Here is a 24,407-nt window from a genome sequence, read left to right on the forward strand (position 1 = left end):
AAGTGAAGTCGCTCAGTCGTATCCAACTCTTAGCGACATGGGATCTTAATTTCCAGACCAGGGATCAAACCCCTTCCCCTACATTGAAAGTGTGGAGTCTTAACCACTGGACTACCAGGGAAGTTCCTAAAGTGATGTTTTCAATGGGTTTTAGGTGTTAGATCCATGAAAGTCGTCTAATATGCCATTTCACCTCAAGAGATATGTATGCAGTGAATGTGTCCCTTACATCAGAGAAGAGCAAGTCATGGCTTCTCCTTTTGAGACCCCATGGTGTGCAGGGGAGCCAGTCCAGTAGTCACATTTTATTACATCACAGCTGAAGAGCTTAGGGTGGCTTCAGGAAAGACTTAACAGAAAAAGTGACAGGGAGGTCTGTCTTGTCACCACATGCTGGATCACCTGGGACATGCTTCATAACTCCTCATCTACCGAACAACAATTCTGACTGCTCTAAAAATCCCATGGTTCTAAAATGGTGATAATTGTTTTTTGGGGGTCAAAATATGTTTTAAAGGTCCAGAATTTTGAAAAGTAATATGGTAAAAATATTGTAAATCTGATCTTAGTGGGTATTCTTTTAAATTAAATTTTTGCTAATGAGTTTCCTGGAACAACTTGTTCCATTAGTCCATTGACTTCTTGTCTTTGTCTAATATTTGTTTGAAATATTATGTACATTATAAATTTCATATTAGTATGATACCAGATTTGTGATATGAATATTGCAGGAATTTCTTTTATCTTTCATGGTAGAGTACATCTATGATTTTAATTTCTGTATTTCTTTTGAAGGGAGACCGTTTCATCAAGTAGGACTTGAAAATTTTATACCTATTGAACATATAAAACTTGATTTTAGAAATAAAATTTTAGTGAATTTGAAATTGTCAGAGGGTCACTGAAATTTGTGAAGTGTTTTTTTTTTTTTTTTCCACAAAAATAAATGCTCCAAGGAAAATATTAAGACTGTATTTAATTACCACCTGGGGCTTCCCTGGTGGCTCAGACGGTAAAGCGTCTGCCTACAATGCGGGAGACCCGGGTTCAATCCCTGGGTCAGGAAGATCCCCTGGAGAAGGAAACGGTAACCCACTCCAGTATTCATGCCTGGAAAATCCCATGGACTGAGGAGCCTGGTGGGCTATAATCCATGGGGTCGCAAAGAGTTGGACACGACTGAGTGACTTCTGTGTGTGTGTGTGTTAATTACCACTTAGTTTACTGGTGCCAAAATTTTCAACAGATTTTTAAAGCATTTTTTAAAAATTAACAATCACATAAAAATTAGTCTTTGATCCCCTAGTCATTGATGCTCAAACAATAAACATGGCTTTTCAAAGAAAAATATTAAGATCGTTATTTAGGAAAAAAAATTTAGTACTGTATGTGACTTTCTGCTGTATCGCCATTAACTCTCCCCTTCTAGAAAATTCCAAGTTTCTAATCATGGCTTTCTGGTGACCAGCCCCCATCCAGGAGCCATCCAGTAGCCCACCTAGAGTTAAGAGTTACCCCATTAGAACTAGAACAAAGAGTCTCCTAAAGTCCTTATCACTTAGGAATTTACAGGTGTCTAGTTGCTCTGTGTCAGGAACCAGGGAGCAGAAATCAATATGTGTTTTGTTTATTTCACAATCTGACACATAATAGGGGCTTCAGAAAAGTGATGATTTTTGCTTTTTGACACGTTAAAAGATTTACTTAACTTTCCTCAGTGGAAACCATAGCAACACAATGGTTACTTAGCCATATAATTTACCATGAGATAGATGAATACTGTTAACTGTAAAGTCATAAATTCAGTAACTCTCACTGAATTGAATTAGTAAAGAAGGAGGGATTCTGTTTAATTGCGTAGTGTACCATCCTGTCCACAATAAATGTTACCCCTTGAGCCTAGTTCAAGTACAAATTCCTTTTTTAAGCATTACACCTGCCCTCAAATTGGGCAGCCCTCTTGCTTGTCCCAGACTGCCTTGTGACACTTAGCACGTTAGCATTATTTGTGTCTACATCTTATCTTCCCAACAGTCTATAAATGTACAGGAAGAGTAGGTCTTATTTTTTTCTATCATTTCCTTACAGTCTAGCACAACACTGTCCAGTAGAATATTATATGAGCTACATATTCAAATTTGGATTCTCCAGTAACAACAAAAAGAATCAGAAAAATAATTTTAATAATTTATTTAACCTAATATATTTTAAAATATTTAAATGTAAAATCAGTATAAAAAATTAAATGTTTTACATTTTTTGTGCCATTCTCCAAAATCTTATAGTTTATATCTATAGCATATCTCAGATCTATACTAGCCACAGTTTAAATGCTCAGTAACCACTTAGCTAATGACTGCTGTATTAGACAGTAGAAGACTAGCACATTTTAGGTGATTAGCAAATAAATATTCCATAGGCAAAACTTCAAAAAGTAATCTTTTCTCTCCAACAGACTACCATGGCTGCAGGAGCCTTGCCTCAAAATGAACAACCATATTCTACATTGGCGAATAACAGTGGATATGCTGCAAACATGAAAGGTAATAGTTCTTTTTTTTTCTTATTAATTTATACTTTATTTTATTTTTTCTTAAATTTATTTTTTAATTGGAGGAAAATTGCTTTATAATCTTGTGTTGGTTTCTGCCATACAACAACTTGAATAAGCCATAATTATACATAAATTGGAGAAGGCAGTGGCACCCCACTCCAGTACTCTTGCCTGGAAAATCCCATGGATGGAGGAGCCTGGTAGGCTGCAGACCATGGGGTCTCGAAGAGTCGGACACGACTGAGCGACTTCACTTTCATTTTTCCCTTTCATGCATTGGAGAAGGAAATGGCAACCCACTCCAGTGTTCTTGCCTGGAGAATCCCAGGGACGGGGGAGCCTGGTGGGCTGCCGTCTATGGGGTCGCATAGAGTCGGACACGACTGATGCGACTTAGCAGCAGCAGCAGCAGCAGCATACATATATCACCTCCCTCTTGAGCCTCCCTCCCCTCCCCCATCCCACCCTACCAGGTCATCCAGAGCACTGGGCTGGGCTCTCTGTGTTCTATAGCAACTTCCACCAGCTATGTGTTTTACCCATGATACTGTATATATGTCAATGCTACTGTCTCCATTCGTCCCACCCTCTTCTTCCCCACTATCTCCACAAGTCCATTCTCTACATCTGTGTCTCCATTACTCCCATGCAGATAGGTTCATCAGTATCATTTTTCTAAATTCTGTATATATACATTTACTATATGATATGTACTGACTTACTTCACTCTGTATAACAAGCTCTAAGTTCATCTACCTCACTACCACTAACTCAAATTCATGACCCTATGGACTATATATATAGTCCATGGAATTCTCCAGGCCAGAATACTGGAGTGGGTAGCCGTTCCCATCTCCAGGGGATCTTCCCAACCCAGGGATTGAACCCAGGTCTCATACATTGCAGGCAGATTCTTTACCAGCTGAGCTGCCAGGGAAGCTCATTTATTTTTATGGCTTAATAATCCATTGTATATATGTACATCTTCTTTATCCATTCATCTGTTGATGGACATCTAGGTTCCTTCTGTGTCCTGGCTATTGTAAGTAGTGTTGCAATGAACACTGGGTTATGTGTGTCTTTTTGAATTGTGGTTTTATCAGGGTATATCCCCAGTAGTGGGAGTGCTGCGTTATATGGTAGATTTATTCCTAGCTTCTTAAGAAATCTCCATAATGGCTGTATCAGTTTACTTTTCCACCAGCTTTGCAGGAGGGTTCCCTTTTCTGCATATCCTCTCTAACATTTAAGGTTTGTAGACTTTTTGATAATGACCATTCTGATTGGTTTTTGCCAAGAGAATGCACTGGTCATAGCAAACACCCTCTTCCAACAACGCAAGAGAAGACTACACATGGACATCACCAGATGGACAATACTGAAATCAGATTGATTCTATTATTTTCAGCCAAAGTTTCAGAAGCTCTATACAGTCAGCAAAAACAAGACCTGGAGCTGAGTGTGGCTCAGATCTTGAACTTCTTATTGCCAGATTCAGACCTAAATTGAAGAAAGAAGGTAAAACCACTAGACCATTCACATATGACCTAAATCAAATTCCTTACGATTATCCAGTGGAAGTGACAAATAGATTCAGGGGATTAGATCTGTTAGGCAGAGTGCCTGAAGAACTATCGACGGAGGTTCGTGACATTGTACAGGAGGCAGTGATCAAGACCATCCCCAGGAAAAAGAAATGGGCAGTGGTTGTCTGAGGAGGCATTATAAATAGCTGAGAAAAGAAGAGAAGCAAAAGGCAAAGGAGAAAAGGAAAGATATACCCATTTGCATTACTTTGTCAAGAAAGGTCTATGTAGTCAAGGCTGTGTTTTTACAGTGGTCATGTATGGATGTGAGAGTTGGACTATAAAGAAAGCTGAGTGCTGAAGAATTGATGCTTTGAACTGTGGTGTTGGAGAAGACTCTTGAGAGTCCCTTGGACTGCAAGGAGATCCAACCAGTCTATCCTAAAGGAGATCAGTCCTGGGTGTCCATTGGAAGGACTGATGTTGAAGCTGAAACTCCAATACTTTGGCCACCTGATGTCATGAGCTGACTCATTTGAAAAGACCCTGATGCTGGGAAAGATTGAGGGCAGGAGGAGAAGGGGATGACAGAGGATGAGATGGTTGGATGGTGTCACCGACTCAATGGACATGGGTTTGGGTGGCCTCTGGGAGTTGGTGATGGACAGGGAGGCCTGGTGTGCTGCACTTCATGGGGTTGCAAAGAGTCAGACACAACTGAGCAACTGAACTGAACTGAACTGAACGCAGAGTTCCAAAGAATAGCAAGGAGAGATAGAAAGATTTCTTCAGTGATCAATGCAAAGAAATAGAGGAAAGCAATAGAATGGGAAAGACTAGAGATCTCTTCAAGAAATTAGAGATACCAAGGGAACATTTCATGCAAAGATGGGCTCAATAAAGGACAGAAATGGTATGGACCTAACAGAAGCAGAAGATATGAAGAAGAGGTGGCAGGAATACACAGAGAAAGTATACAAAAAAGGTCTTCCTGACCCAGATAATCATGATAGTGTGATCATTCACCTAGAGCCAGACATGCTGGAATGTGAAGTCAAATGGGCCTTAGGAAGCATCACTACAAACAAAGCTAGTGGAGGTAATTGAATTCCAGTTGAAGTATTTCAAATCCTAAAAGATGATTCTGTGAAAGTACTGCATTCAATATGCCAGCAAATTTGGAAAACTCAGCAGTGGCCACAGAACTGGAAATGTCAGTTTTCATTCCAATCCCTAAGACGGACAATGCCAAAGAATGCTCAAACTACCACACAGTTGCACTCATCTCACATGCTAGTAAAGTAATGTTCAAAATTCTCTAAGCCAGGTTTCAACAATGTGTGAACTGCAAACTTCCATATGTTCAAGCTGGATTTAGAAAAGGCAGAGGAACCAGAGATCACATTGCCAACATCCGTTGGATCATCAAAGAAGCAAGAGAGTTCCAGAAAAACATCTATTTCTGCTTTATTGACTATGCCAAAGCCTTTGACTGTGTGGATCACAACAAACTCTGGAAAATCCTGAAAGAGATGGGAATACCAGACCACCTGACCTGCCTCTTGAGAAACCTATATGTAGGCCAGGAAGCAACAGTTAGGACTGGACATGGCACAACAGCCCAGTTCCAAATAGGGAAAGGAGTACGTCAAGGCTGTATATTGTCACCCTGCTTATTTAACTTATATGTAGAGTATATCATGAGAAATGCTGGGCTGGATGAAGCACAATCTGGAATCAAGATTGCCGGGAGAACTATCAATAACCTCAGATATGCAGATGACACCACCCTTATGGCAGAAAGTGAAGAAGAACTAAAAAGCCTCTTGATGAAAGTGAAAGAGGAGAGTGAAAAAGTTGGCTTATAGCTCAACATTCAGAAAACTAAGATGATGGCATCCAGCCCCATCACTTCATGGTAAATAGATGGGGACACAATGGAAACCGTGAGAGACTTTATTTTTTTGGGCTTCAAAATTACTGCAGATGGTGATTGCAGCCCTGAAATTAAAAGATGCTTGCTCCTTGGAAGAAAAGTTATAAGCAACCTAGACAACATATTAAAAAGTAGAGACATTACTTTGCCAAACAAGGTCCATCTAATCAAGGCTATGGTTTTTCCAGTAGTCATGTGTGGATGTGAGAGTTGGCTTTAAAGAAAGCTGAGCAACAAAGAATTGATGCTTTTGAACTGTGGTGTTGGAGAAGACTCTTGAGAGTCCCTTGGACTGCAAGGAGATCCAACCAGTCCATCCTAACAGAAATCAGTCCTGAATATTCATTGGAAGGACTGATGTTGAAGCTGAAACTCCAATACTTTGGCCACCTGATGTGAAGAACTGACTCATTTGAAAAGACCCTGATGCTGGGAAAGATTGAGGGCAGGAGGAGAAGGGGACGACAGAGAATGAGATGGTTGGATGGCATCACTGACTCATTGGACATGAGTTTGAGTAAGCTCTGGGAGTTGGTGATGGACAGGGAGGCCTGGTGTGCAGCAGTCCATGGGGTCGCAAAGAGTCGGACGTGACTGAGCGACTGAACTGAAGTGATTCTGACTGGTATTAGAAGATACCTCACTGTAGTTTTGCTTTACATTTCTCTAATAATAAGCCATTTTGAGCATCTTTCATGTGTTTATCGGAGAAGGCAACGGCACCCCACTCCAATACTTTTACCTAGAAAATCCCATGGACGGAGGAGCCTGGTAGGCTGCAGTCCATGGGGTTGTGAAGAGTCGGACACAACTGAGCAACTTCACTTTCACTTTTCACTTTCATGCATTGGAGGAGGAAATGGCAACCCACTCCAGTGTTCTTGCCTGGAGAATCCCAGGGACGGGGAAGCCTGCTGGGCTGCTGTCTATGGGGTCGCACAGAGTCGGACACGACTGAAGTGACTTAGCAGCAGCAGCAGCATGTGTTTATAGGCCATCTGTATGTCTTCTTTGGAGAAATACCTGTTTAGGTCTTTTGCCCATTTTTTGTTTAGGTTGTTTATTTTTCTGATATTGAGCTGTCATGAGCTGCTTATATGTCTTAGAAATTAATCCTTTATCAGTTGCTTCATTTGCAGTTATTTTCCCATTCTACATGTTGTCTTTTCATCATTTTTGTAGTTTCGCTTGCTGAGTGAGTGCTTGATTATTTAGAAGTGTTTTGTTTAGCCTCTATTTGTTTGTGTTTTTTACACCTTTTTTTTCCTTGTAATTGATATCTAATCTTATACCCTTATGTAAGTGTTGTTACCATTGATGTGGGGATTTAAAGTCCCTTAGTATTTCTGTGATACTGTAAATTTCTTCCTTTATGTATATTCATATTTGCTTTATGTATTTAGGTGCTCCTATGTTGAGTACATATATTTACAATTTGTAAATCTTCTTCTTCGTTTGTTCCCTGGATCATTGTGTGCTTTGTTGTAACAGTGTAAGTATTGCTACTCCAGCTTTCTTTTGATTTCCATTTTCCTGAAATAACTTTTCCTGTCCCATTTTAGTCTGTATGTGTCTCTAGATCTCAAGTGAGTCTCTTGTAGGCATCATATTTATGGAACTTGTTTTTGTTTCCACTCAGGGACTCTGTGTCTTTTGCTTGGAGCATTCAGTCAGTTTACATTTAACTTTTAAATTAAAAGTTAGCTTTTAGCTTTTGCTTGTCTGTAAAACTCTTGATTTCTACATCAAATCTGAACAAGAGCCTTGCTGAGCATTCTTGGTTGTAGGTTTTTCCCTTTCATCACATTAAGTACTTCCTGCCACTCCTTTTTGGCCTGCAGAATTTCTGCTAAAAAATCAGCTGATAAACTTATGAGAGTTCCTTTGTATATAACTTGTTGCTTTTTCCTTGCTACTTTTAATATTCTCTCTTTAACTTGTGTCATTTTGATTGCAAGATGTCTTGCTTGGTGTTTTCCTCTGGAATAATCCTGGTGGGACTCTGCACTTCTTAGACTTGAGTGAATGTTTTCCTTTCCCAGGTTAGGAAAGTTTTCAGCTATTATATCTTCAGGTATCGTCTCAGGCCTTTTCTCTCTCTGTCTTCTTCTGGGACCTCTATAATGCAAATATCATTGCACTTGATGTTGTCTCAGAGATCTCTTTAATTGCCGTCTTTTCTTTTTATTCTTTTTTCTGTTCAGAGCCAGTGATTTCCACCATTTGTCTTCTAGCTTGCTGATCCATTCCTCTGTATCATTTAGTCTGCTATTAAATTCTTTTAGTGTACATTTCAACTACTACATTCTTTAACTGTGTTTGGTCACTCTTTATATTTTTTAAGACTTTGTTTAAAAACTTCTGACTTATCACTCTGTGCATACATTCTTCTCCCAAGTTCTTCCATCATCTTTAGGATTGCTCCTCTGAACTATTTCTTGAGTAGATTGACTGTCTCCACTTTACTTAGTTTTTCTTCTGGAGTTTTATCTTGTTCCTTCATCTGGAACATTTTCCTTTGCCATCTCACTTTGTGTAAGTTGTTATTTGTATTTTCATGTATGTGGTAAGTTAGTTATGTTTCTTGACCTGTGAGAAGTGGCCTGTGGGAGATGTCCTATGTGTCTCAGCAGTACATTTGTCTCTTGTCATCTAAGCTAGATGCTCTAGGGTTTCTCCCTGAGATGGGTGTGTGGGTTCTTCTGTTATGGGGGCTATATGTACAGTCTTGTAGGCTTTATTGGCCCCTAGCCCATTTGGCTTTCAGACCCCGCATTGTCCAAATGCTGCTGGTTGCTGTTTAGCAAGACAGCACAAGGTCTGGTCACAAGGCAGCTGGCTACAGAACCCTAGGGAGCCTCATGGCTAGTGCTGGCTCACTGGTGGCAGAAACCAGGTCCCGAAGACTCCAGGGCTGTTGCTTGGCCACTGGTTGTTAAAGCCAGATCCTGTGGTTAGTGCTGGTCTACTGGTAGGCAGAGCCAGTTCCTGGAGTCCGATTATAGGACCAGGGATCCCAGAACTTGCTTCAGGTAGTTGGTGGTAGGGGTGGGCGGGTTGGTTCCTGGACTTGGTTATGGAGTCTGAGATGTCCTGAAGCTTGTGTTGGCCTGGTAGTGGACACAGCCAGAGCCCAGCTGCTCCCAAGGTACGATCTGGCCTTCTGTGAGTGTCCTGGATCTGCAAGCTGCAGGATTATTGTTTCCTTTGATCTGGTGTCTGCTCCTTGTGGTAAGTGAAGCTATTCTAGAGACTAGTGCAGGCTTCCTGGGGGGAAGGCCTGGTGCCTGCCTACTGGTGGGTGAAGCTGGGTCCTGGCCCAATGGTGGGAAGGGCCATGTCAGGGGCATATTTTAGAGGTGGCTGTGGGCTCAGGAAGTCTTTGGAAAGCCTGTCTGCTTAGGAGTGTTCTGTGTCCCTCCACAGTTAGTTGTTTGGCCTGAGGTAGCCCAGCTCTAGTCCGTACAGGCTGTTGGATGAAGCCCGTTTTACCACTAGTCAGCCAATATGGCAGCTACCAACAGTAGTATTCACCTGGAAGAATGTTGCCAAGTGTGACTGCCAAAGAGGGTCAACTACAGCTGCCCTGACCTCTGCAGGAGATTCACCATGACCAGCAGGTGGATCTGGCTCAGGCTCTTGTCAAATGACTAGTTTTGCCCTGGATCTTGGTGTGTGTGATTTTATGTGTTTCCCTTAAGAGTAAAGTCTCTTTTCCCACAGTTCTTTGGGGCTCCTGAAATGCCCCACTGGTGTTCGAAACCAAATGCTCTGGAGGGTTATCATACAGGGCTGTGGAGCCCCATGTAGGATTTAGAACACTTACTCACTCTGCAGTATAGTTACTCTCCAGTTGGTGGGTCATCCACCTGTGCTCAGTTGGCTTCAGTCATGTCCAACTCCTTGCAACCCCATGGACCATAGCATTCCAGGCTCCTCTGTCCATGGGATTTCCCCTGCAAGAATGCTGGAGTGGGTTGCCATGTCCTCCTCCAGGATCATCCACCTGTGGTATGCAATTTGATTATATTTTGAGTCCACCCATCCCACCCATCTCTTGGTTCTGTCTCTGTTTTTAGTTGTAGAAGATCATTTCTGGTAGGTTCCAGTCTTTTTCATCCATGCTTTTTCTGCATATAGTTATGATTTTGGTGTGTTCATGAGAGGAGGTAGGCTCAGGGTCTTTCTACTCTGCCATCTTGGCCACTCTCTCCTTAGTCTTTTAAGGAGCAATGTTGAAAACAATGTTTGTCTCCTTCATTTTCCTCTTAAATTATCTGGCTGTTCCTCTCATCAAGCACCTGCTTGCAGTTCGATCTTTCATTTCATTCTTCTGTTACTCATCAGTGTCACTTATAAAGCCCATTCAGAGGCATGCTAGCCCTTCTTCTCTGTCTTTTTCTCTCTGTCATGGCCTTACAGTTCTGATTCTTACAAAGCTTCCCAGGAAAGGAAAGGTGATGTTACTCAAACTCTTACTGCCACACTCACCCTCTCTCTTTCCTACTGTTGAAAGCTCTGAGCTGGAAGTACAACCCGATTTCCTGCCACTTTGGCATCACTGGTCTTGCTACTACCACTAGCAGTTAACCAAGAAACATGTTGAATAATTTTTCTTGGCAGTACCCCTTGTATGATTTTCTTACTGCCTACTTTGGATTTTGCTCAAGTTCATTTTAGTGCTCCTGTTTAGGGATCTTGGAAGGATTTTCCCCTTCTGAGTATGGATTTGATAATATAAGAAGAAGTTAAGAAATAAAGGTCTAAAGGTATTGGAGTTAAATGCTTGCTGGGAATAATTGGTTCGTGAAGTTGGTTATGCTTCTTATTAGAATCTATCCACTCCACCAGAGAGAGCTGTCTTTCATCAAGAAAACCAATGTTTTGCACTTCTGACCTTGTCTACCTGAAACTGTCACAACATTGTTAATTGGCTATACTCCAATATAAAATAAAAAGCTTTAAAAGTAAATTCCAGATCTTTATAGATCCTCCATCTGTCTGTGCTGTGTCTGACTCTAAAGGGACTAATACTTCTGATAACTACCATCTGTGGACAACTTCTATGTGCCAGACTTAACTACATATTCATCTCCCTGATTTTAGAAAGAAGAGGTATCTAAAACAAATGCTTTCATAATGGTGTCAGTTTGTTGCTTCTCTGGTAGAGGGGTTTTCCCCTATGTACTTTACAGTTAATGAATGTAAGAATTCGATTAGCCTTTTTCCCTTTCTTCAATTGGAACGTTATGTCTTAGTTGGTGTTTCTCACTTGGGATTCTCTTGGCTTTTGAGGCAAAGCAACTCTTGATTGTACAGGAGAGCCCTTAGCATTGAAGACATTTAGTATCTTTGCCCTCATCTAGTACTGTCCCTAGGTCACATGACTATCAAAAAATCATATACATTTCCAAATGTCCCCAGGAAGGTTGTAACCCCTATTGTCATCCACTCACTAAGCTGATTTTTACCTTTCCAAAAGCATTTTTTTTTTTAAAATAAAATCTTCCTTATTGTGTAAGTGTACCTAATTTTTAATTAGGAAAAATTAGAAAAACTTTTAAAAACTTTATATGTAACTTTCCTAAAGTGCATCTCATTTATGAAGACAGTCAGTTATACATTATTAAGTTAACATTGGGATAAGGCTAGTATATTTTTTAAATGTTGACTAATAGGTGATGAGAAATTCTAACTAAGGGGTATATAAATAAAATACTTAAATGATTTTTAAAGGAAAATTAGAAATTCAGTAAATATTGAATTAGCTTTGGAATTAAACAATCTTGGTTCTACTACTTTTGGAGGGGAAAACTTATTTTGGGGAAATTTCAAATATTCCCAGAAGTATACAGAGTACAATAAAGATTTCCAGGTGGGTACCACCCACCTGCCATGGAGGTACCATCCCCTAAGGAGGTACCATCCCCTAAGTAGGTATCATCACCCAACTTTAACCTATCAGGTCACTATCTTCCTCCACTCATTTCCCCTACCTCCATATTACTTCATTTGATTCATTAACTGTATATCATCATTGCAATAACTAAAAAAGTTAACAATAGTCTCTTAGATATCTAAACATTGCTAAGATTTCTACTTGTCTCATAGATGTATCTTTAAATTGAGATCCAGCAGTATATGTGATTTCATACATCATACATGATTGAGATATATCTTACATCTCTTTTAAATTTGGATTTCCCACAATCTCTTTTTCCTTACACTTTATTTATTGAGGAAATCAGATTTTTTACTCTGTAGATTTTGCCATAAACTATATTTTGCTGATTATATCCTAATACTATTTACTATAAATTGAATTGATAGAAAGATGTAGAGTCTATAGTCAGGTTTTTTTATTGGCATGATATTTCACAGAAGGTGCTATATTCTTTCATCAGAATTCTCATGTTGTCAGATTGTCCCTCTTCTTATAATGTCATTTCTTTTATTTTGAAATCATTTCCAACATACAGAAAAGCACAAAAAATTTTCTATGTATTTTTCAACCGGAGACCCTCATTCAGATTTTATCAACTGTCTGTAATATCTTTTAGTACCAAAAGGTTACTTGTCATGTTTTTTCAACTTCTTTTAGTGACCATAATTAGTCCTTTCTTGACCTTTATGAAGATTACAGGCTAGTTATTTTGCAGTGTGTTTCTCAGTTTGAGTTTGTCTACTGTTTCATCATAAGATTGAAATTTTTGGCAGAAATATCACAGAAGTGATTCTGTGCTTTTTGTATTCTCCATCCTGTCAAGCAATTCAAGATACCATTTTGTCATAAAACTGGAAATGTTAAGTTTGATCACATCAGTAAAGTTGTATCTGCCAAAGATTTACCTATTATACATTATTCTTTTTCCCAACATTTTATGGAGAGATCCACTGAGACCTTGTATATATCCTGGTCCTCATCCAGCTTTTACTCAGTAGTTTCAGCTTTTAATTACTACTATCACAGATAACTGAATGGAGATTTTCTAATTCCTTCTTTCCTTTGGCATTTCTTAGTTAGCATTCTGCTGTGAGGAAGAACTTTCCCTTAGCTTTTATTTGTTTAGTTATTTCAGTGTAGATTACTACTTTGTTCAGTGGAATATCATCCTTTACTATCATTTGTTTGGTGCTCAAATATGATACTATAATCTTTGGCAACTTATGTTAGTGTATGTATATATGCATGTATGTGTATACACTTGTAGTTACTTTTGTTTTTATCTAGGCATATTGAAAACCATGGATTCATATTGGTACTTCATATTCTAATCCAACACTATACCATCATTCTAGTTTTGCCTGTTTTTATGTTTACAATTTTTTTCTCCAAGAGTGAGAAACCTGGCTCTTATTATCCCCAATATGTTTGCTTATTTATTCAGCCCTCGTTTTCATAACCAGTCTCCCAGACCTGCTCAGCCATCATCTAGTTTAGCTCTTTTTTTTTCACATGGGGCCTACATCCTGCCAGATCGTGTATCATATGCTATTAGATATCTTCCTGTGTTAGCTCTGACCTCTGCTAAATCACCCTCACTTAGCCTGCCTTGTGACTTTTTTCTTTGATTGTATATACATTTTTAATTAAAATATTGAGATAATTAAGTACTAGCATGCAGTTGTAAGAAATAGTACAAAAATATCTCATTTACCCTTTACTCAGTTTCTACCAACAGTAACCATCTTACAAAATATAGTACTATTTCACAGACAGTATACTGACATTGTTATAGTCAAGATACAGGACAGTTCCATCAATACAAAGATTCCTTCTGGTGCCCATTTATAGCCAAACCCACTTCCACCCATGACTTTTGGCATAGGTCTCTTTGGGTGTGTCCTCTTTAAGCTTCATTTGACCAAGGCCAGTCTTTGAGGTTTGTTCTTATCCTTTTTTGAGGGCTTACCTTTCTCAGCATGGAACCTCTGGAACAAAGGAGATGGGCTTAGGGCAGTCAGGGGTCCAGTATTTTCAGTGTACTTTGTTGAAAACTATAGAATATTGCTGAAAAAAAATTAAAGATTTAAATAAATGAAAAGACATGCTGTGTTCATGATTTGGAAGAATTGCTAAGATGTCAGTACAACCCAACAGAATCTACAGATTCAATGCAGTCACTATCAGAAATCCCAATGATTTCTTTGCAGAAATAGAAAAATTCACCCCAAAATCTGCATGGACTATTGAAAGACCCCCAAATTACCAAATAATCTTGAAAAACAAGAACAAAGTTTAAGAACTTGCATCTTGACTTCAAAACTTACTACAAAGATACAGTAGTTAAAATGGTGTGGTATTGGCATACAGAAAGACATACAAACAAATGGAATGGAAAAGCTATCCCAGGAGAAAAAACCTTGCAAATGTGGTCAGTGATTTTTGACAAGGGTGCCAAGGCTATTCAGTGGGAAAAAAATAATCTTTTTATCAGTTAGTAGTGAGAAAACTGTGTGCACATGCAAAAAAAAAAAAAAAATGATGTTGGACTCTTACCTTCTACCATGTATGAAAATTAACTCAAAAAATCTGAGAGAAAACAAGATGGCAGAGTAGAAGGACATGGAGCTTACCTCTTCCCACAAATACCTCAAAAATACATCTACATTTAGAGTAATTCTCACTGAATACCTACTGAATGCAGGCAGAAGATCTCATACAACCCCAACTGCAAGAAAGATCAACATATAAAATGAGAGAAAAAAATGATAATTGAGATGAGACCTGTGCCCCTTGGAGGGAACTATGAAAAAGGAATGGTTCCCTCATCCTGGGAACCTCCTTCATCATCTGAAAAGTCAGCTGGGACAGATAGGGAGCTTCAGAAGCTCAGAAGAGAGTGTGCCAGCAGGCTTGTGGCAGACAGGGCAGAGAAAGACCAGCACAGATGGTCCTTGCCAACTTGCTACACTTCCGAGCCCAAATCATGGCCCTGCTGATGAGTGCAGTGGTGAGTGCTGCAACTTGAGCTTCAACAGACAGACCCAGGGACAGGACTTGGTTTGGCTATGTGGAGATAGCCTAAAAGGCCTGAAATATGATCTGGGGATGTGTGTTCAAGATGGAACCCAGGTCTGCCATAGGAGCACCATTGTCAATGAGCTTGTAAAGGGAGGGGCATGGCCCGCCAGTAGTAGCTTTGGTCTCAGTGTGCTAACAGCAGGAGTGATTTTGCTGCTACAAGATTTAGGAGCATGCAGGTGCCAGCAGGTTGCCCACATGTGGAAGCGGCTGAAATCTGAGCCAGTTACCAGTGCAAGTGGATGCAAGGCATAGCTTTGGCGGGTTTTGAAGCCTGCAACTTTGTGGGGGCAATGACTGAGGGACATCCATGCTGACTACTGGCAGTCCTACTGCTGAGGTGAGTCAAATATGAGCAGCAGCAGACTTCGTGGCTGCACACACATGGAAGTAGCACCAAAATCTGAGCCAATTACCAGCTTTCCCACCGTGGAAGTGGGGCCAAAGACAGTGCCTCCAATAGTGTACTTCGTGGGTGCATACACTGGGTGGCAGTTTACATCACTAAGCACAGTGGACAAGTCCTGGAGAGGAATATGCAGCAGCTTCTTTCCTACAAGGAGTAGTCTAATCCCGACTACCTCACACTGCATTCTAGAACTGGATCTGGAGGCTTCTATTCCTACAACTGAGGAGCAAATCCTGCCCCCAACAGAGCTGTGACTATCAAAGAACAAGGACTTTGACTTTGACAAGCCCCAACATTGACTGCAGGCTCTGGTCACCATAACACCAAACACACACACCCTCCTCTCCCAAGAAGATAATGGCTGGGACACCCTGAGGAAAGACATGGCAGGCATCCATACCAAATATAGCCCATGCACCAAAATACTGAATACATGCATGCTGAACAGGAGCACTCCCACATAAAAACAGATAAAGGCCCAATATCACTGATGAACATAGATGCAAAAATCCCCAACAAAATTCTAGCAAACAGAATCCAACAACATATTAAAAAGATCATACATCATGACAAAGTGGGCTTTATTCCAGGGATGCAAGGATTCAATATTTGCAAATTAGTCAATGTGATACACCATATTAACAAATTGAAAGATTAAAACTAATGATTATCTCAATAGATGCAGAGAAAGCCTTTGCCAAATTCAATACCCATTTATGATAAAAACTTCCCAGAAAGCAGGTATAGAAGGAACATGCCTCAACAGAATAAAAGCCATAAACGACAAACCCACAGAAAACTTTATCCTCGATGGTGAAAAATTGAAAGAATTTCTTCTAAAATCAGGAACAAGACAAGGGTGCTCACTCTCCCCACTATAATTCAACATAGTTTTGGAAGTCCTAGCTACAGCAATCAGAGAAGAAAAAGAAAGAAAAGGAATCCAGATTGGAAAGGAAGTAAAACTCTCACTGCAGATGACATGATCGTCTACTTAGAAAACCCTAAAGACACCACCAGAAAATTACTAGAGCTAATCAGTGAATATACTAAAGTTGCAGGATATAAAATTAATACACAGAAATCCCTTGCATTTCTATACACTAAGAAAATAGAAAAATTAAGGAAACAATCCCATTTACCATTGCAACAGAAAGAATAAAATACTTAGGAATAAATTTACCTAAAGAAACAAAAGACCTATATATAGAAACTATAAAAGAAATAAAAAAATGATACAAATATATGGAGAAATATACCATGTTTGTGGATTTGAAGAATCAATATAGTGAAAATGAGTATAGTACCCAAAGCCATCTATAGATTCAATACAATCCCTATCAAGTTACCAACAGTATTTTTCACAAAACTAGAACAAATAATTTCACAACTTGTATGGAAACACAGAAAACCTTGAGCAGCCAAAGCAATCTTGAGAAAGAAGAATAGAACTGGAGGAATCAACCTGCCTGACTTCAGACTATACTACAAAGCTACAGTCATCAAGACAGTATAGTACTGACACAAAGACAGAAATATAGATCAGTGGAACAAAATAGAAAGCCCAGAGATAAATCCACGCACTTATGGACACCTTAGGTGCTGGAGTGGCAAGCAGCGGCTGTGCGGCGCTGGAGCGGCGAGTGGCGGCTGCGCGGCGCTGGAGCAGCTGAGAGGAGATACCCCACGTCCAAGATCAGGAGCAGCGGCTGTGAGGAGATACCCCATGTCCAAGTCAGAGAAACCCCAGTAAGATGATAGGTGCTGGAGCAGCTGTGAGGAGATACCCCACGTCCCAGATCAGGAGCAGCGGCTGTGAGGAGATACCTCATGTCCAAGTCAGAGAAACCCCAGTAAGACGATAGGTGCTGGAGCAGCTGTGAGGAGATACCCCAAGTCCAAGGGCAAAAGAGAGAAGCCCCAGCAAGATGTGGCGAATTATGTTTAGAATCAAACCCCATTCCTGCCAGAGATGCTAAGAGGGCTCAAACAAATCTTGTTTGCACCAGGACCCAGGGACCCCACAGAGACTGAGACAGAACTGTGCTTGAGCATCTTCTGTGGGGGTAAGGGTCAGCAGTGGACTGCCACAGGGACAGGGGCTCTGGGTGCAGCAGACTTGGGTATGGCATAAACCCTCTTGCAGGAGTTCACCATTAACCCCACCATAGAGCTGCCAGAACTTACACAGGACTGGGAAATAGGTACTTGGAGGGCACAAACAGAACATTGTGCACCAGGACCCAGGAGAAAGGAGCAATGACCCCACAAGAGTCTGACCCAGACTTGCCTGTGAGTTTCCAGGAGTCTCCAGTGGAGGTGTGTGGCCTGCTGCAAGGTTTGGCACACTGAGTTTAGCAGTCCATGCATGGCATCTTTTGAAGGAAGTCACCATTATCTTCATTACCTCCACCATGGTTTGGCCCCAGGTAAATAGCAAGAGAGTTCCAGAAAAACACCTATTTCTGCTTTATTGACTATGCCAAAGACTTTGACTATGTAGATCCCAATAAACTGTGGAAAATTCTGAAAGAGATGGGAATACCCGACACCTGACCTGCCTCTTGAGAAACCTGTATGCAGGTCAGGAAGCAACAGTTAGAACTGGACATGGAACAACAGACTGGTTCCAAATAGGAAAAGGAGTACGTCAAGGCTGTATATTGTCACCCTGCTTATTTAACTTATATGTAGAGTACATCATGAGAAACACTGGGCTGGAAGAAGCACAAGCTGGAATCAAGATTGCCGGGAGAAATATCAATAACCTGAGATATGCAGATGACACCACCCTTATGGCAGAAAGTGAAGAGGAACTAAAAAGTCCCTTGAGGAAAGTGAAAGTGGAGAGTGAAAAAGTTGGCTTAAAGCTCAACATTCAGAAAACGAAAATCATGGCATCTGGTCCCATCACTTAATGGGAAATAGATGGGGAAACAGTGTCAGACTTTCTTTTTGGGGCTCCAAAATCACTGCAGATGGTGATTGCAGCCATGAAATTAAAAGACGCTTACTCCTTGGAAGGAAAGTTATGACCACTCTAGATAGCATATTCAAAAGCAGAGACATTACTTTGCCAACAAAGATCCCTCTAGTCAAGGATATGTTTTTTCTAGTGGTCATGTATGGATGTGACAGATGGACTGTGAAGAAAGCTGAGCACCGAGGAATTGATGCTTTTGAACTGTGGTGTTGGAGAAGACTCTTGAGAGTCCCTTGGAGTGCAAGGAGGTCCAACCAGTCCATCCTGAAGGAGAGCAGTCCTGGGTGTTCATTGGAAGGACTGATGCTAAAGCTGAAACTCCAATACTTTGGCCACCTCATGCAAAGAGTTGACTCATTGGGAAAGACCCTGATGCTGGGAGGGATTGGGGACAGGAGGAGAAGGGGACGACAGAGGATGAGATGGCTGGATGGCATCACTGACTCGATGGACATGAGTTTGAATGAACTCCGGGAGTTGGTGATGGACAGGGAGGCCTGGCGTACTGCAATTCATGGGGTCGCAAAGAGTTGGACAGGACTGAGTGACTGAACTGAACTGAACTGAACTAAATAGCAGGGAGGGAACACAGTTCCACCCATCAACAGAAAATTGGATTAAAGATTTACTGAGCATGGCCCCGCCCTTCAGAACCAGACCCAGTTTCCCCCTCAGTCACTCTTTCCCATCATCCCAAGCTTCCATAAGCCTCTTATCCTTCTCCATCAGAGGGCAGACAGACTGAAAACCACAATCACAGAAAACTAACCAATCTAATCACATGAACCACAGCCATATCTAACTCAATGAAACTATGAACCATGCCCTGTAAGGCCACCCAAAACAGACGGGTCATGGTGGAAAGTTCTGACAAAATGTGGTCCACTGGAGAAGGTAATGACAAACACTTCAGTATTCTTGCCTTGAGAACCCCATGAACAGTATGAAAAGGCAAAAATATATGACACTGAAAGATGAACTCCCCAGGTGGGTAAGTGCCCAATATGCTACTGGAGATCAGTGGAGAAGTAACTCCAGAAAGAATGAAGAGAGAGAGCCAAAGAAAAAACAGCACCCAGTTGTGGGATGTGACTGGTGATGGAAGCAAGTTCCAATGCTGTAAAGAACAGTATTGCATAGGAACCTGGAATATTAGGTCCATGAATCAAGGCAAATTGGAAGCGGTCAGACAGGAGATGGCAAGAATGAACGTCAACATTTTAGGAATCAGTGAACTAATATGGACTAGAACAGGTGAATTTAACTCAGATGACCATTATGTCTACTACTGTGGGAAAGAATCCCTTAGAAGAAATGGAGTAGCCATCGTAGTCAACAAAAGATCTGATATGCAGTACTTGGATGCAATCTTAAAAACAATAGAATGATCTCTGTTTGTTTCTAAGGCAGATCGTTCAATATCACGATAATCCAAGTCTATGCCCTGACCAGTAATACTGAAGAAGCTGAAGTTGAATGGCTCTATGAAGACCTACAAGACATTTTAGAACTAACACCTCAAAACTTTGTCCTTTTCATTATAGGGGACTAGAATGCAAGTAGGAAGTCAAGAAACACCTGGAGTAACAGGCAAATTTGGCCTTGGTGTACAGAATGAAGCAGGGCAAAGGCTAATAGAGTTTTGCCAAGAGAATGCACTGGTCATAGCAAACACCCTCTTCCAACAACACAAGAGAAGACTCTGCACATGGACATTACCAGATGTTCAACATCAAAATCAGATTGAAAATATTCTTTGCATTCAAAGATGGAGAAGCTCTATACAGTCAGCAAAAACAAGACCAGGAGCTGACTGTGGCTCAGATCATGAACTTCTTATTGCCAAATTCAGACATCAATTGAAGAAAGTAGGGAAGACCACTAGACCATTCAGGTATGACCTAAATCAAAACCCTTAATGATTATACAGTGAAAGTGAGAAATAGATTTAAGGGACTAGATCTGATAGAGTGCCTGATGCACTGTGGACAGAGGTTCATGACATTGTACAGGAGACAAGCATCAACACCATCCCCAAGAAAAAGAAGTGCAAAAAAGCAAAATGGCTGTCTGAGGAGGGCTTATAAATAGCTGTGAAAAGAAGAGAAGCAAAAAACAAAGGAGAAAAGGAAAGATATACCATTTGAATGCAGAGTTCCAAAGAATAGCAAGGAGAGATAAGAAAGCCTTCTTCAGTGATCAGTGCAAAGAAATAGAGGAAAACAGTAGAATGTGAAAGACTAGAGGTCTCTTCAAGACAATTAGAGATACCAAGGGAACATTTCATGCAAAGATGGGCACAATAAAGGACAGAAATGGGATGGACCTAACAGAAGCAGAAGATATTAAGAGGTGGCAAAAATACATAGAAGAACTGTACAAAAAAGGTCTTCATGACCCAGATAATCACAATGGTATGATCACTCCTCTAGAACCAGACATCCCGAAATATGAAGTCAAGTGGGCCTTAGGAAGCATCACTATGAACAAAGCTAGTGGAGGAGGTGGAATTCCAGTTGAGCTATTTCAAATCCTAAAAGATGATGCTGTGAAAGTGCTGCATTCCATATGCCAGCAAATTTGGAAAACTCAGCAGTGGCCACAGGACTGGAAAAGGTCAGTTTTCATTCCAATCCCTAAGACGGACAATGCCAAAGAATGCTCAAACTGCCACACGATTGCACTCATCTCACATGCTAGCAAAGTAATGCTCAAAATTCTCCAAGCCAGGCTTCAACAATACGTGAACCGTGAACTTCCAGATGTTCAAGCTGGATTTAGAAAAGGCAGAGGAACCAGAGATCACATTGCCAACATCCACTGGATCATTGAAAAAGCAAGAGAGTTCCAGAAGAACATCTATTTCTACCTTATTGACTATGCCAAAGCCTTTGACTGTGTGGATCACAACAAACTCTGGAAAATCCTGAAAGAGATGGGAATACCAGACCACCTGATCTGCCTCCTGAGAAATCTGTATGCAAGTCAGGAAGCAGCAGTTAGAACTGGACATGGAACAACAGACTGGTTCCAGATTGGGAAAAGAGTATGTCAAGTCTGTATACTGTCACCCTGCTTGTTTAACTTATATGCACAGTACATCATGTGAAACACTGGGCTGGATGAAGCACACACTGCAATCAAGATTGCTGGGAGAAATATCAATAACCTCAGATATGCAGATGACACCACCCTTGTGGCAGAGAGTGGAGAAGAACTAAAGAGCCTCTTGATGAAAGTGAAAGAGGAGAGTGAAAATGTTGGCTTAAGGCTCAACATTCAGAAAACTAAGATCATGACATCCAGTCCCATCACTTCACGGCAAATAGATAGGAAACAGTGGAAACAGTGTCAGACTTTATTTTTTGAGGGGCTCCAAAATCACTGCAGATGGTGATTGCAGTCATGAAATTAAAAGACACTCCTTGGCAGGAAAGTAATGACCAACCTAGACAGCATATTAAAAAGCAGAGATGTTCCTTCGCCAACAAAGGTCTGTCTAGTCAAGGCTATAGTTTTTCCAGTAGTCATGTATGGATGTGAGAGTTGGACTATAAAGAAAGCTGAGAACTGAAGAATTGATGCTTTTGAGCTATGGTGTTGGAGAAGACTCTTGAGAGTCCCTTGGAGTACAAGGAGATCCAACCAGTCCATCCTAAAGGAGATCAGTCCTGAGTGTTCATTGGAAGGACTGATGCTGGAGCTGAAACTCCAATACTTTGGCCACCTCATGCAAAGAGTTGACTCATTGAAAAAGACTCTGATGCTGGGAAAGATTGAAGACAGGAGAAAAAAGGGATGACAGAGGATGAGGTGGTTCGATGGCATCACCAACTCAATGGACATGAGTTTGAGGAAACTCTGGGAGTTGATGGTGGACAGGGAGGCCAGGAGTACAGCAGTCCATGGGGTCGCAAACAGTCGGATATGACTGAGCAATTGAACAGAAATGATGGACACCTTATCTTTGACAAAGAAGGCAAAAATATACAATGGAGAGAAGACAATCTCTTTAACAAGTGCTGGCACAATGGTCCACTACCTGTAAAAGAATGAAGTTAGAACACTTTCTAACACCATTCTCAAAAATAAACTCAAAATGGATTAAAGATCTACAAGTAAGACCAGAAGCTATAAAACACTTAGAGGAAAACATGCAGAACACTCTCTGAGATAAATCATAGCAAGATCCTCTATGACCCACCTCCCAGAGTAATGGAAATAAAACAAAAATAAAAAAATGGGACCCAATTAAACTTAAAAGCTTTTGCACAATGAAGGAAACTATAAGCAAGGTGAAAAGGCAGCCTTCAGAATGGGAGAAATAGTAGCAAATGAAACAGCTGACAAATAATTAATCTCCAAAGTATATAAGCAGCTCATACAGCTCAATGCAACCCAATCAAAAAATGGGCCAAAGAACTAAACAGATATTTCTCTAAAGAAGACATACAAATGGCTAACAAACATATCACTCACTATCAGAGAAATGCAAATCAACACCACAATGAGGTAGCATCTCACGCTGGACAGAATGGACAGAACTACAAAAGTGCTGGATAGGGTTTGGAGAAAAGGGAACCCTCTTATACTATTGGTGATAATGCAAACTAGTACAGCCACCATGGAGAACAGTGTTGAGATTCCTTAAAAAACTAGAAATAGAACTGCCATGTGACCCAGCAATCCCACTGCTGGGCATACACACCAAGGAAACAAGAATTGCAAGAGAGACATGTACCTCAGTGTTCACTGCAGCACTGTTTACAATAGCTGGGACATGAAGCAACCTAGATGTACATCAGCAGATGATGGATAAGGATGTGTGGTATGTATACACAATGAAATATTACTCAACTGTAAAAAAGAACGCATTTGAGTCAGTTCTAATGAGGTGGATGAAACTGGAGTCTATTACAGAAAGTGAAGTAAGAAGGAGAAACAGAAAGAGAAACACCAATACAGTATATTAACGCATATATATGGAATTTAGAAAGACAGTAATGATGACTCTATATGCAAGACAGCAAAAGAGACAGATGCAAAGAACAGACTTTTCGACGTGGGAGAAGGCAAGGGTGAGACAATTTGAGACAGTATGTATATTGAAACATGTATATTACCATATGTAAAACAGGTGACCAGTGCAAGTTCAATGCATGAAGCAGGGCACTCAAAGCTGGTGTTTTGGGACAACCCAGAGGGATGGGGTGGGGAGGGAAGTGGGTTGGGGGTTCAGGATGGGGAGACACATGTACACCTGTGGCTGATTCATGTTGATGTATGGCAAAATGCACCACAATATTGTAAAGTAATTAGCCTCCAAAGAAAATAAATAAAATTTTTTTAAAAGAGCAAATTAATTCTGAAGAATGAATTAGTGAGCTGGAAGATAGAATAATGGAAATCACCCAATCACAGTTAGCAGACAAAAGGACAAATGAAAAGAAAAAATAAAACCAACATATTTGACCTATGGGATGCCAATTTAGGAGAAGGCAATGGCAACCCACTCCAGTGTTCTTGCCTGGAAAATCCCATGGACGGAGGAGCCTGGTAGGCTGCAGTACATGGGGTTGCTAGGAGTCGGGCACGACTGAGCAACTTCACTTTCACTTTTCACTTTCATGCATTGGAGGAGGAAATGGCAACCCACTCCAGTGTTCTTGCCTGGAGAATCCCAGAGACGGGGAGCTTGGTGGGCTACCATCTATGGGGTCACACAGAGTCGGACACGACTGAAGCAACTTAGCAGCAGCAGCAGCAGATGCCAATTTACACATAATAGGGATTCCTGAGGGAGAAGAAAGAGATAAGGGGATTGAAAATTCATTTGAAAAAATTATTGTTGAAAACTCGCTAAATCGAAAGGGGGAAAATATCTAGGTACAGGAAGTAAGTTCAGTTCAGTCGCTCAGTTGTGTCCGACCTTTTCGACCCTATGAATTACAGCACACCAGGCCTCCCTGTCCAT

The 24,407-nt window shown here is 40.8% G+C and overlaps 1 protein-coding gene across 2 annotated transcripts in view; it reads left to right on the plus strand.

Annotated features, from left to right (window-relative positions):
- The window catches only part of PTPDC1 (protein tyrosine phosphatase domain containing 1), a 72,271-nt gene that overhangs the window by 24,247 nt on the left and 23,617 nt on the right, over window positions 1–24,407 (plus strand). For both annotated transcript variants that reach the window (XM_027550343.1, XM_027550344.1), the window contains one exon: window positions 2,456–2,543. In XM_027550343.1, the coding sequence (XP_027406144.1) occupies window positions 2,456–2,543 (88 nt within the window). The remainder of the gene's footprint in view (window positions 1–2,455; window positions 2,544–24,407) is intronic.

The sequence above is a fragment of the Bos indicus x Bos taurus genome, chromosome 8 (genome assembly GCF_003369695.1).
Source record: "Bos indicus x Bos taurus breed Angus x Brahman F1 hybrid chromosome 8, Bos_hybrid_MaternalHap_v2.0, whole genome shotgun sequence".
NCBI classification, from domain to species: Eukaryota; Metazoa; Chordata; class Mammalia; order Artiodactyla; family Bovidae; genus Bos; species Bos indicus x Bos taurus.